The sequence below is a fragment of the Stigmatopora nigra genome, chromosome 12 (genome assembly GCF_051989575.1).
Source record: "Stigmatopora nigra isolate UIUO_SnigA chromosome 12, RoL_Snig_1.1, whole genome shotgun sequence".
NCBI lineage: Eukaryota > Metazoa > Chordata > Actinopteri > Syngnathiformes > Syngnathidae > Stigmatopora > Stigmatopora nigra.
Genome location: NC_135519.1, coordinates 10,970,621 through 10,983,810, shown reverse-complemented (window position 1 = coordinate 10,983,810; position 13,190 = coordinate 10,970,621). Strand labels below are relative to the sequence as shown.

The following is a 13,190-nucleotide window of genomic DNA, read 5'->3' as shown; positions in this document are numbered from 1 at the left end:
GTGGTGTTTTTAATGCTTATTTCAATGTTTGATAATTGAATCTATATAACATTTTTTTGTCTTTTCTAAGATAGGCTTAGTGTTGTGGACATGTTTCCTGCTTTGGTCCCATTCTCTGGGATTAAAGGAAGAAGCGACCATGAGATTTCCCAAGATTTATACCTCTCATCCTGTTTTTCATGCCGGATCTTCTATCTGAGCTATTGTATCAAAGGAACAAAAAACTAGAGGAAGTCTCACCCTCCCAATGGGGATTTGCCATTTAAAGGAAATGACATCTTTGTTGAGCAAATCAGAAAAGAACACGGCTGCAAAAAAAACCCCCAAAAAAACTGGATGACAATTTATTTGGCAGTCACCTACTAATTGAGTTCATTATAAAATGTTGAACATTGTCCATTATGTGACCTCAGTGAACTGCAGACAAAGCCTCACTGTTCTCACCATCAAAACATCTCCAATCACATGCCATAAACTCAGCACATGCACACTCAAAATGCAGCAAAAAAACTAAAGCAAGTTAACCTATAAGCTATTTTTGAAATTGGCTTGCATGTACGCTTCTGTGGCACTCAACAGTGGACAAAAAAACGTGTGTATATTCAAGTGTGAGCATTTTGGCAGACGGTATTGATTTTACAGCTCGAACAAAAGAACTACCACAGCGTGGATATTGACTGGCTAAAGACACAAGCATGCTTTTCACAACTGCCTTTGCGTGACAATAAATTTGGCACTTTTGACACATGATCTGAATTTTCGCTTTTGGTCAAGAGTGTCTGGGCTCAACTCCCAGAACCCCGTCGCCATGGTGACCACTCAGACCCGATAAACACACACAATGAGGGGATTTGAATGTGACCGTGACACCTGCGGGGGCTTTAATTCCAGTTTTTTTGCCTGTCATAAATTTCACATATTTTCAACAATACTGCCGGAGGAGTGAAACACTTAATCCATTTGATTTCCTTATGAATAATGCATGGTACATTAACTAGATTGGATTGCCTCGCATTAGTGTCACCATGCCAGTCTGTTTAAGCTTTGCAAACATGGACTAAATCAGACTAAAAGCCACCGTGTGCCATAGATTGGACCAAATGGCTACTCATGAAAATAATCTTATTAAAAGCTCACACATGATTACAAAAGTGACACAGCGGAGCCTCTGAAATCAACATATCTTTTGTTACAGTAAAAAAAAAAAAAAAAAAAAAAAAAAAAAAAATATATATATATATATATATATATATATATATATATATATTTATATATATATATATATATATATATATATATATATATATATATATATATATATATATATATATATATATATATATATATATATATATATATATATATATATATATATATATATATATATATATATATATATATATATATATATATATATATATATATATATATATATATATATATATATATATATATATATATATATATATATATATATATCTTTTTACTGTAACAAAAGATATGTTCTAGTAAAATGGACAAGTAAACAATGGTTTTCAATGGTGATACTTTGTCCATTTACAAGTTTACCCTTCTTCCTATTATTCTTTTACAGCAATCATTATGAGACTTTACTGTGTACTGAAACCTAATGTATTGTATTTTAGAGCGTCTACATTTGTAATCATATTGCACGATATATCACCAACCCTAACAAAGAAAAGTCATTTTATTTCAAGTACTGTACAGTATTTTAGCACCATCCCAAGCTTCACATTTAGATTGAAGAGAGTATGTATTAGCCATTAATCATAGGTACAGTGTCTGATGTGCTTTCTGGCTCAGAATCCCCCATATCTCTCATCTCCTCCATCTTTCTCTCCATCACTTTCTGCCGCCCACTCATCCACAGGGGTCTCCTCTCCTTCCCCTTCCTCCCTTTTGGCATACACGTCAGCTCCTGCATGGCCTGGAAGCTCTCTCCTCCACTCTCAGCCAGACCGTGGCACTCAACCCCCGTTGCCAGGGCAACTCTTTTTCCCGTTACGGTGTGGAGGAAGGTGAGCGTATCGTCCGAGGCCAGCCCCTCTGTCACATACACCGTGGCCGGGCCCTGGCTGGGGTAACTCTCCTGTGGTGTTTTAGATTCGGTTTTTCTTTTCTTGCTGAGGATAAAGTTGAACAAGGCAGTCACCAGTAGCATAGCCCCTGAAATAATTGAAATATAGCTGAATTGGAATTTGAAAGTTTGACCTTCTAAAGGGAAGCTTTTAAATGTTTTTTTTTTTTTTTTTTACCTGGAATAGTTGCATGCCACACCAAGACAGGATGCAGAAAACACACCACGGACATGATGGAATAATAGAGGAACTTATGAAAGCCTCCAACTTTAGCCATTTTACCCCACAATGTGAAGAGATGACAATCTGGTGGACAGCTGCAGAGATGGCAGATAATCCCTCATCAACAATTGTGTTGCTAATGACCTGTTCTTGTCAAAATTGATATATAATTGATAATAGAACATATTTTAGATTTGGACACAAATTTGCGAAACAAAAAAAAAAGACTTTGACAAGAAATCAGAGTTTTGTACTCACGGGAGGCACATCAGCAAAAGTTCATCCAGGAAATAGGCCATCTCAAATATCACCATGCCGGCAGAAGATACTCTAGTGAAGAACAAATAATTATTTTGGACAAATCTATTTATGGCAGACTGAATTATCAAAGTCCTTTTTTGTGCAATTTCATTTTTTTATCGTAAAAAAGAATCTGTAATTATCCCCCTTAGAGCCCGATAGCCATCTTGTGAACCAGAAAACATGGCCCTGGGATAAAATTAATCACGTGGATAGTTTTTCCAAGAAAAACACTTTTACAAACATTTCTAGCGTCTCTCCTCTGGGCGAAGATTTCCTGTTAGTCTTAAACAGCACTAGTTTATTGTCCTTATGATATACTTTATTTTTCATTTCATCAAGTTTGCAAAACAATTTCCTTGGAAAATGTCTCAAACTGATACTAATGTTAGGCATTCAGCCTTCAAGCTTTTTGGGAGCAGAAAATGAGCTAAAAATGCCCAATAAATCAACGGTACGGTGATGTAGAAACACTGAATGCTTTCAAATTTTTATTGATGTGAGGCAATAATTAATTTTTTGAGTGTTGAAATATCTCATTCAGATAATATATAGACACTTGGATACCTAGATACTCACTGGTATAGACTTTGTACTTTACATACACAAAGCGAAAATCTTGCATATCAATTGTTATGAGTGAGTATGGAGTAACACTAACACACAAAGTGGACAAAAAAGAGATTTTTAAGCACTTATATTCAACCAATGCCTCGCAGACTCCTGCAAAGATTTCATTTATTCATTTTCAACACCACTTATGCTCATCAGGGGTGCTGGAGCCTATCCCAGATGACACTGGACGCAAGGCAGCCCAAACTGGGAGTGCAAGCTTGATTATCTAGTATTACGGTAAAGAAAGTCAAATGTATCCATTTATACATTTATTTATTTTCAAATGAATTATAAACTGAATGGATGGTAAACTTCATTCAGGTCGCACACTCATTTTGAACTCTTTTATCCATGAAAGTTGTTTTTTTTTTTTAATGCTGTAAATTCAGTGAAAGAGCACCAACAATTGAATCAGTTTTGAAAGGATCTCACGTGAAATAAGAATATTCCAATAAGTTCTTACAGCAAGTAGATACCCAGGCTGTTGAAGTCTCCCTGTTGTAGGGTTTGCACTCCCACAGCACACGACACTGAAAAGAAAATGCAATTTACTTTGCGTGTAAACCAAGATATGTCCAATAGATGTCAGAATTTACTTACAATTTCTAAAGCATTTAGTTTGTCCTGACTTTCTTTAAGAGTGTGAATTCGACTCCTAGAGAGTATGGATAACTAGAGTCCTCCTGTATTATACTCATATAATTTTATTCTTTTTATATTGAAGATTTTAACATTCAAGCAAACCAATTTAATTATATTTTTTTGTATTCTTCCTGTCTTGGCGTGAATGCATCAAGGCGCACGGGGTTGTTCCGCCTAATTTTGTAGCATATTCATACTGTATTTGCAGAATTAAATGCTTTTATTTTTTATTATATTTATTTATATTATTTTATTTTAAAAAAGTTTGTGAGTTGTGTGATCAATAGCGTGCAGTACTGCACTTTGCTCAATTTTCTGTCTGCAATCACAATAGTTAAACCTGAAGCATCCTGGAAAACCCATTGAGATTCTGTGAGCTTCTGTGCGCTTCTCTAATAATTCATGTGATGTTAGAGTTAGAAAATGAACACAGCATGGTTTGGCTAAAAACAAACTTTAGATTGTGAAACTGTTGGATAACATTTTTACAAGAATATGACCACCCACCGCCCCCTCCACACACATGCAAAATATCCTTTTTTACTTGAAGATTTGTGTGACAAAAAAAACGATGGAAAAAGGCCCTGCTTTCTGCACACGGAAACAGTTTAATGGCCGACATAGCAGAAATGCAACGATACAATCGGCACTAGAGAGTAATCAGACGAATGCTGCTTAAAGTTTGCTGCTCATTTATTGGGTGTGAGGGGAATAAACACTGTACACACAGAGGCAGACAGATATAAATGTGCGTATGTAGCACATACACCTGGCTTAGCAAACGCACAGTAAGTTCATGAGTGTGTAAAACTGCATGAGCACAAAAAAAGCCTATAAACCAACTGGATGCAGCAAACATTGTCGTATGGTCTGGTATGTCTGGGAAAATTAGCAGTGTCTGCAACCATTACAATTCCAAAAGTTGAGTAATGGGTGGCCAATCAGGTTATTCAGTTTGTACAATAAGGGTTGAATGACAAAATGGTTAAATGACTTTGTGTTAGTCGGCTATAATGCCGTGAAGGTTTAATCTGGTTTGTTTTTCTTCTTGTGGTTCACACCAAGGTTAAAAAAAAATGGAAAGATAGAGAGATAAAAATATGAACCATTTCTGTTTTAGTGTTTGTGATTCTGTCACGCTTTTATTGAATTTCACGATAGACTTGCAGACTTGCCAGTGACCTTGCTACCGATCCCACATTTGATACACATTTCCCACACACTTGGAGCAAAGCAGTAAGTTGTACTGCATCAACTGTTATGACTGTTTGGATGTAACATATCATATCACACCACATAGTTTCCCTTTTATTCCGCAGCAAATAGAAGATCCACATAGAGTTTTGTAGTATTATATTTCCTAAATCCACTGTTTGTTTTTGTTGTAGTTTTCTTTTATGACAGAATTGCATTAAGAAAATGCCTATGGTTGTTTTAATTTACAGTTCACAGGATGGTTCAGCGTCATTTTGGATTCCAAAAAGAAAAATTGTCACCTTTTGGCAAGAACGATGATGATGATGATGATGACCCTCAATAATGAAACTAGTAACAAACATGGAGGAGTGCGAATGATTAAAGTATATTTTTTGAATGATTACATAATTTGAATGGAGCTAAAACCTCTAAGACTGGAATTTATGGGTTTTTCCTCTATAGGGTGTCAGAAATAGTTCAAAGCAGGGATATTGTTATAATATAAACAGGGCTTTGAAATAATATCGTTTCTTTTATAATATTATTTAGTATTCTTTCTTTTGGACTATGCAGTATTTTAGTCAAAATTCATCATTAGATAATAACTTTAAACAGCATGTGGTAACATTCAATTCCTCATAAATTTCAGCAGAGGAGAACAAATCATAGTTTTATACTGTTTCATCTGAAATAACCATATATCCTACCCGTAGCTGTAGATATGCCAAGAATCCTGCATGCAATCTCCAAAATAATCCACCAGTAACTCTCTGAGTAGCTCATGATAGAAGAAACTCTCGGCCCCCTGAAAAAATAAAAACTACCATTTGCTACAGTTAAGCTATCTGAAATAGTTGGTGATCAGATATTTTGTAGGTGAATATTCTAAAAACATAGCTAATCCTTAATCTGTGACGTGATGCTGAAGCCTCTTAGCTTTGTTCAGTTAGACCTCGGTAAGATTGTAACTCATTCATGACCCAGTTGTTAATCAGTCTCCCTTTCTTATGGACACACTAACACACAAGTACTTGCACACTTACACAAACATACTATACTATTTGTTGTGATATTTCCGTCTCTGTTGGTAAATGTAACCACAATAATAAATCTATAATACTTATGTAGAATAAAACTTAAGATGGTCCCAATTGTACTCATTCTCATTCCCAACCATTGAAATTCTCTTGTTTTCAGTGTTAACTTGGAAATAAGCAACATTATCTGCCTTAAGTAAACTACTAAATTTGATTCATCAATATGAGAGAGATAGACAGACAGTAATTCAGCTGGAAATAATCTGAAAATACTTATTTCTAGCCAAAAATGGTATATTAAACATTGAAAATATACTTTTTACTCTAACTTGCGCTCTGTACCGTCTTGCACTTGAACCACACACGCACTTGTGAACTTGACTGCATTTCCCAAGGGACTGTGTGTTTATTTGACATAAGCGACCCCACTGGTGACAGAAAAACAGCCCTTTAAAAACGGAGTTTACAATATTAGGTCAATGTGCATTGTAAAGTCATCTTGTGTGTCATCACGTGAGTTATTTTGCAATGAACTAAAAACCAGAGGCTTGCAATTTTGACTTATAGCCATTTAACGATTCCCCACATCTAATGTTTGATTTGGTATGTGTAGAAATGATGCATCAACCTGACTTGTGAACTCTCACACATCCTTTCACCCTGTAACCATCTTTGCCTTTCACGGCCTCATCCTCCCCCTCATCACAATCAGCAACATAACACTCCTATGTCACTTTTCAGCTTATGAAAGTACCTCCCTCCTGCCTAACCTCACTGCCAAGTCTTTCTCTGTCCAGCGTGGGTATCTGGTGTCTGTCAGAACCAATGAAAAACTATCTTTTGTAAGAGTATGAAAATCGTTTAGCTTGTTGACGTCAGGCACTCTTCACATGATTAGCATGGTGCAAGTACTTTTTGTGCAAATTTGTGATCTCCTAGTCAAAACATAATTAATTTGATGAGTCAGAGTCACATTCATATAGAAGACCCTACAATAACAAGGAAACAGACTCTTAATTATATTTTTGAATTACTTTTAATTTCAAACCACTAAAGGCACATTTCCAAGTACAGTAATACCTTGTTTATCCCAGTAAATAGGCTCCAAGACCTGACGCAATAGGTGAATAACCATGATGTAGGGACAGTGATTTTTATAGTGTGGATTTAATATTATTTGGATTTTTAAAACCTATCTCTGTACTATTTTTAACTCACTCATTACAATGCTGTTCACTATTCCTGCACTCACCAGAACATGGGTTAAAAAATACCATATGATATTGAATAACATAAAGATTGTGCTGTATTTTGCTGTGATGATATATAATTTGTTGCATTCTCCTCACACCCCTGCAGAGAAAATGGTAAAATGAGTGTTTTAAACATACGCACAAGGTTTTGCACAGAAAGTTTGGCCTTGGCTCTGATGAAATCACATTTTTGTTCAGCATGAAAGATTCAGACTGTCCTTCCAAGCCCTTCTTTCGTGATGTGAGTGAGTGCAAATGCTGTTCCTTGTTCACCCGGCGACCGAATCACAAACCCAAGTGCCATTGTTCCCTCAAGAATCGCAGACCTCCCATGTGGCACACTTGGCCCAAGATGCAGCATATCTTCTTCAGACATGCAAATCGTAATGTAGGAAGTACATCTGAAAAAAAATCCAGGACTCTGATGAAGAATTCCGATAAACATAATATGCATATTTGAAAAAAGTGCTTCTTTAAATCTTCCTCCAACTTTTAGCACAGCAGTCTGCTCGTTATATCTTTCTGAGAAAGAAAAGCTTTCATAGTAACCTGGCCCAGCTGTAAAGTTTATCTGTAGTAGTCCTCCTGGGGAAGCAGCGATTTCAGGAGATTCCTATGAGCATGGCAGGGGTTCTTAGTGGAGGAAACGCTGTTGTATATCATGCTGTACTGTGTGTATGGAAGCCAGCGGATGAAGGCTCGCTGTATCCTTTCATCACTCCGACTGACATTGATGGTCTGTTTGGGATTAGGAGGAAAATCCTTTTACTCTGTTTGGGGAGTTATAAAACATATGTTTGGTTGATATATATCGTGACCAAATAGAGCGACATTTGGTGAATATAACCCTAGGTTAAACAGAAATATGTTTCAGGTGGCTGGCATTGCTGCTTGAGTGTGTGCGTCTGTGCGCGTGGTTTATATGACAAACCCATTATCCTCTCACCACTGTTATTTACTGATAGAATCTTTAAGATATATAGAGCATGCAATTTTAGTGCACTTTTATACTCTCATTTGACTTGCGTGTGAAATGTCAGTACTGTATATTTTTATGTAGATGAGCGTAACTGCATTAACATGAATTGCATTGAATTTCATTGAATTGCATTGTATTGAATTGTATGCCTTTTCTTCTCATTTTACAAATATAATGAGATTTAAAACTTCACCATGAAGTGCACAAATAAATAATCAATAAATCAATATTCATTAAATAAGTAGTCAGCATAATAAGTGGTCAAAATAAATGAGTAGTCAGGTACAAAATGTGAATAGGTGGTTAGCAGCCTATGTAGTTTTACTGCAAGTACAAGATAAGAAATTAGTATTCATGTCTTATTTTACACCCTGTCATGAGCACAGTTATTGGTCAGGCCCCCATTAAGTGAATTATCCACGCAAATCCTTTACACATGCTTGTATTTTAGAAGTGGCATGCAATGGTCAGGGTGAGGGCCATACTTCAGCCTCTCACTAAGCATTTCCATGCTGTGTCCAAGCTGTCTACAATGTGCCAATGACAATCGAGCAAAATCTAGGATCAGCTACTAGGAGATCTTGTCAGATGATAGTGCACAGTGTATTTTCCCTTAGTGTGTAATGAGACTCAGAAGTAGCCATGCTTCTACGTATGTCTGGGGTAATGCGGGGAGTAAGAAAGATGTAGTGCTTGTGTTCATTTTGTAAGGCAGCAAGAAGTGAGCCAGACATAAATGAAGACAGAAAACAGATTGCTCAAAATTTCTCAAATATTCTTCAACAATGGCTTGATTACAGACTAATAGTAATTGTATTTGATGTGGAAAGTCAGTTTGGGATGAAATTCTGCAGCAGGACACAGGAGGAGGTTACTAATCGATCAATGATGCATTCTTTGTTATCACTGAAATCTGGATATAAATGTCCTTGAGACCAACAGAGTGATTTACTTCTTCCAAGGGTAAAGCAAATTACGATCTATTCTGGTTCGGAATCAGATAACACAACTTGATTCAGTCAGTATTTTTTAACCTTTTTATAACTTCGATCATCTTGCAAAAGTTTTGTCAAGTTACCACCTCATGCGTGGGGTCCGTAATAATAATATTTCCATTTTATGATCATTCAACTTCTTTTACATATTTGTGCTTGCTCCTTAATTTGTACAAATAAGATATTGTTAAGTTACCATTGTTGTATACCTGTATATGAACTTAATTTTCTCAGTGAAATGTTCTTATTATGCTGATTTGATCTGGACTTAAAAAAAATATTCCTAACAAGTGATACATATTATTTGACATACTCACAATAATAATAGTTGAAAAACATTTTTTTTTTTCCTGAAATCCAATAAAGATAGAGGTATCTTGTGTGGAAAAGTCACTTAATAATTTGCACATTTATGACTCTCAACTCAATCAAAACAGCGGCATTTCTCATCGGCGTAATGGGAAAAGACACATTTGATGCCGGAAATGCCGCATTGGTTTATTTTGGCTTTTACAAACGTGTTGGTCTGATGAGAAAGAAGCCCCTTTTCTCTTTGGTATAAGTGGTGACCTTGATTTCGTGGCGATAACAGCTCCTGCGAGCCTCAAGCACGCATATATTTGCATGAGCACCTGTCACCATCACAAATCACATTGGGTTCTCAGGAGGACACACACATGAAGAATTCTCCTAAATAGCAGTTTCCATATTGGAATGTGCTAACACGCTATGAGTGACAACAGATGGAGGAGTGAAACAACACTAATATTCTTTATGGCTGAAAAAAATAAGGAAAAACAATATATATCTTCCAAAAGAATGCTATTTTAAAAGTCCCAAAATTGACTCCAAATACGTTTGGTGGAATTTACATGATGGTATGACTAAACTACACAAACAGAGGCACATTGATGATGGTAGGCTGGGAATGCTCCTGGTTTTTGACGCTAGACTACCAATCCATTTTGATTGGGAGGGAGTGAATTGAATGGTCATTAGCCCCTTCCAGTCAAAATAATCAGACTTGTAGTGCCGTCAATGGCTGCCAAACGAGTGAAGTGGATGGTTATTGCAAGCTGGATGGCAATGATGTGTTACTGTCCCTCTTTGGATGGATGCGTTATCCTTATGTTAGTGTGCAGTCATTTGGGCCTGACCTCATGCCCTTGCACTGTGATCTGGTGACCCCCGCTTGACCACACAGAAGGGCTTCATCAGCAGGCTGATGGTAGCACTTTGACCCCTATTGGTATTAGTGTAAAAATGCAAGAATGTTTTAAATTGTCTTGCACTAATGCCACTTTTTAAATTGTTGCTGTCATGACTTGGTATTACACTGTGAGTGCACAGTCAATACTTTTATACAACATTAGTATGGAGCTCATTTTTACTAGCAGACTGTACCACATTAGTTCTTTGTAGTTTATCTCACATGTTTGTCACTTTTGCAAACTACAATTCAAAATCCCCCTTCACCTCCATTACAAATTTAACATCTTAATAGATGCTCATGTCAATGGTCACCAACCGTTAAATTGTGGCTAGTATTACCGTTTGACATTGATATTTATCCAATAATTAATGTATAGGGCTCTAACATTGAAAATATGACTAAATTAGTAGAAGAAAAACGTCTCTCCTAGGCTTAAAACACCACAGGACTTGACACTATCATTTTCTAACTCACAAGAAATATTCAATAGCTTTTATACATTCATTTAGTTTCCATATTGCTTATCCTCAAAAGGGTTGCAGGGGTGATGGAGCCTATCCGAGTCAACTATGAGCACCCGTCGGAATTGGTGGCCAGCCAATCGTAGGGCACAAGGAGAAGGACAACCAATAAGTAAACCAAAGTTGGGCGGAATTTGAAATGAAGTGTAAATTAATAGGTTAAAGGTTAACGCTAAGGTCAACTGGATTTCATAAACTTGAGTGCTTTGCGTAAAATGGACAAGCTGGACCTTTCAATTGTACAGATTAAGAGAAACGAGGACCGTGAGGTGGAACATCCCTGGGGGGGCTTTTGCAGTCAGGGTCATTTATCTAAATAGAAAAACCCGGAAAGGTAATAACTCATACATTGATTGTGTATGTGTGGTCATATAGAAAGGCTTGGAAACGGCTGCACACAACAAAAAAACATCTTTCAAACCAAATAAAGACTCACTAAGGGAGCTTACTACCTTTGCTTAGATTGTTTGTTTGGTTTTAATATTTGTGTGTAACTTGCCAAAGAAAAAGAGTACATAGGACGTTTTAAGAGAGGAAAAGGTGAAAACGTGACTAAAGTTTCTGGTGTTTCATCAGAAAATGTGATAGGAGTTGACATGTGAAAAATTACTGTAATTACAAACATCAACAACTCTGGAGCCCAACAAAAAAACTAAAACATACAATAAAATAAAAAGATGATTTTGTGATTTTTTTCCCTCTCCGTTTCCAGTCTTTGGTGGGATCAGTGTGGAGCTCTGCCTACAGTGCTGATTAACACATAAAAACAAAAAAAATGCTTATCATTAAATCTGAACATAAATGTATTATAAAAGTTGCACACATTGCTTTGAATATATTTGGAAATGCTAAATAATGGCACACTATGAAAAAAAAACATCTCAGTGATGCTTTGTGAAAAACGGTCTTTATTATAAGACTGTCAGCCTGTGCATTGATTAACTTCCTTAACCTCTGACCACATATTATCGAGCAGTGTCATAAATTTAGACATACCGAAATTTCTCACAGTGTGTGTTCCACCACAATAACCGATGACTGCAAATCAAAAAAAGTGAAGACAGCGTAAAATGACGTGAATATCATCACATTCCAATAGTCAAAGTCACGATAATTATCACAGTCATGGAAGTAATCAGCATGTAGGTGAATTTAACATGCTATCGACCATCTTAAGTTGATTGCTTAAGTCAAATATTTTTACTATAACAAGCCTATACATCGAAACTAACCATTAAAAATCTATTCATATAGGCAATATACAAAAAATCCAAATCAAAGTGTAGTTAACAGAAACCAGAAGATTTAAGGCGATCAATATTTACTACCGTAATGCACCTCTACTCCATTAGTGGCATAATGCGAGGTTTCATGCTCTTTTCATTTGATGCCACCCTCCCCCTGCAAATGGATTGGACGCCTATTGCTGTCAGTGTCAATCAATCAGTTACAGAACCAACCTATGACTGGTGGAAGCCGCAAATAAAATAGAAATTGCCGGACACACTTTAATGAGCTCAACGTGGATTTTCTTTTCTTATTACCTGTGTCGTATGAGCATGACTTCATACTATATTAGTAGTGGTTTTCTGGCAAAATTGTGGATCCTAGTGTGTATAGCTTAGCAGTAATACCAAAATGATGATGAGCCAATGGTTCACATAAAGTTCCCAGTCATCATATTGTGTCTATTTAAAACCACCACCCTCACTTAACAAACTACAGAAAACTGACAGTGAGGAAAACAACGTACATACTTTTAGGTAATAAAACACAAATAGGCTTCAGAGTGTTTGAGGCAAGCCTGACCTCAATCCAAACACACAATTGGTCTTGTTTAGGATGATTTATTTCTAGAATAAAACCATAAAAAAGTAACATCTAACAACAGAGATTTTTCACAGACGCTGTCATGAGCAAAGATGTAAATAAAAGAATAAACCTTACATAGATGCAACGCTTACTTATTGAGGCATGAAGAGGATTTATTTTCATGTTGGACAAATAGTAACATAGTAAATATGATATGTAGCAAAATACTCTATTTGCCCTGTTTGACTATGTCATCTCAAAATAGCTTTTAAGTACCGTAATGCATGCCCGGGTGGGAAGTAGTA

General features: G+C 36.3%; 1 protein-coding gene across 1 annotated transcript; it reads right to left on the bottom strand.

Annotated features, from left to right (window-relative positions):
* Nucleotides 1-1,526: 1,526 nt before the first annotated feature.
* On the bottom strand, nucleotides 1,527-5,936 carry tmem72 (transmembrane protein 72). Its single transcript, XM_077729996.1, has 5 exons — nucleotides 5,783-5,936; nucleotides 3,700-3,766; nucleotides 2,580-2,651; nucleotides 2,277-2,416; nucleotides 1,527-2,187 (listed from the first exon to the last, which is right to left on the bottom strand). The coding sequence occupies exons 1-5, from the start codon at nucleotides 5,856-5,858 to the stop codon at nucleotides 1,778-1,780; spliced, it is 765 nt and encodes a 254-aa protein (XP_077586122.1). The 5' UTR covers nucleotides 5,859-5,936; the 3' UTR covers nucleotides 1,527-1,777.
* Between the last annotated feature and the right edge of the window lie 7,254 nt (nucleotides 5,937-13,190).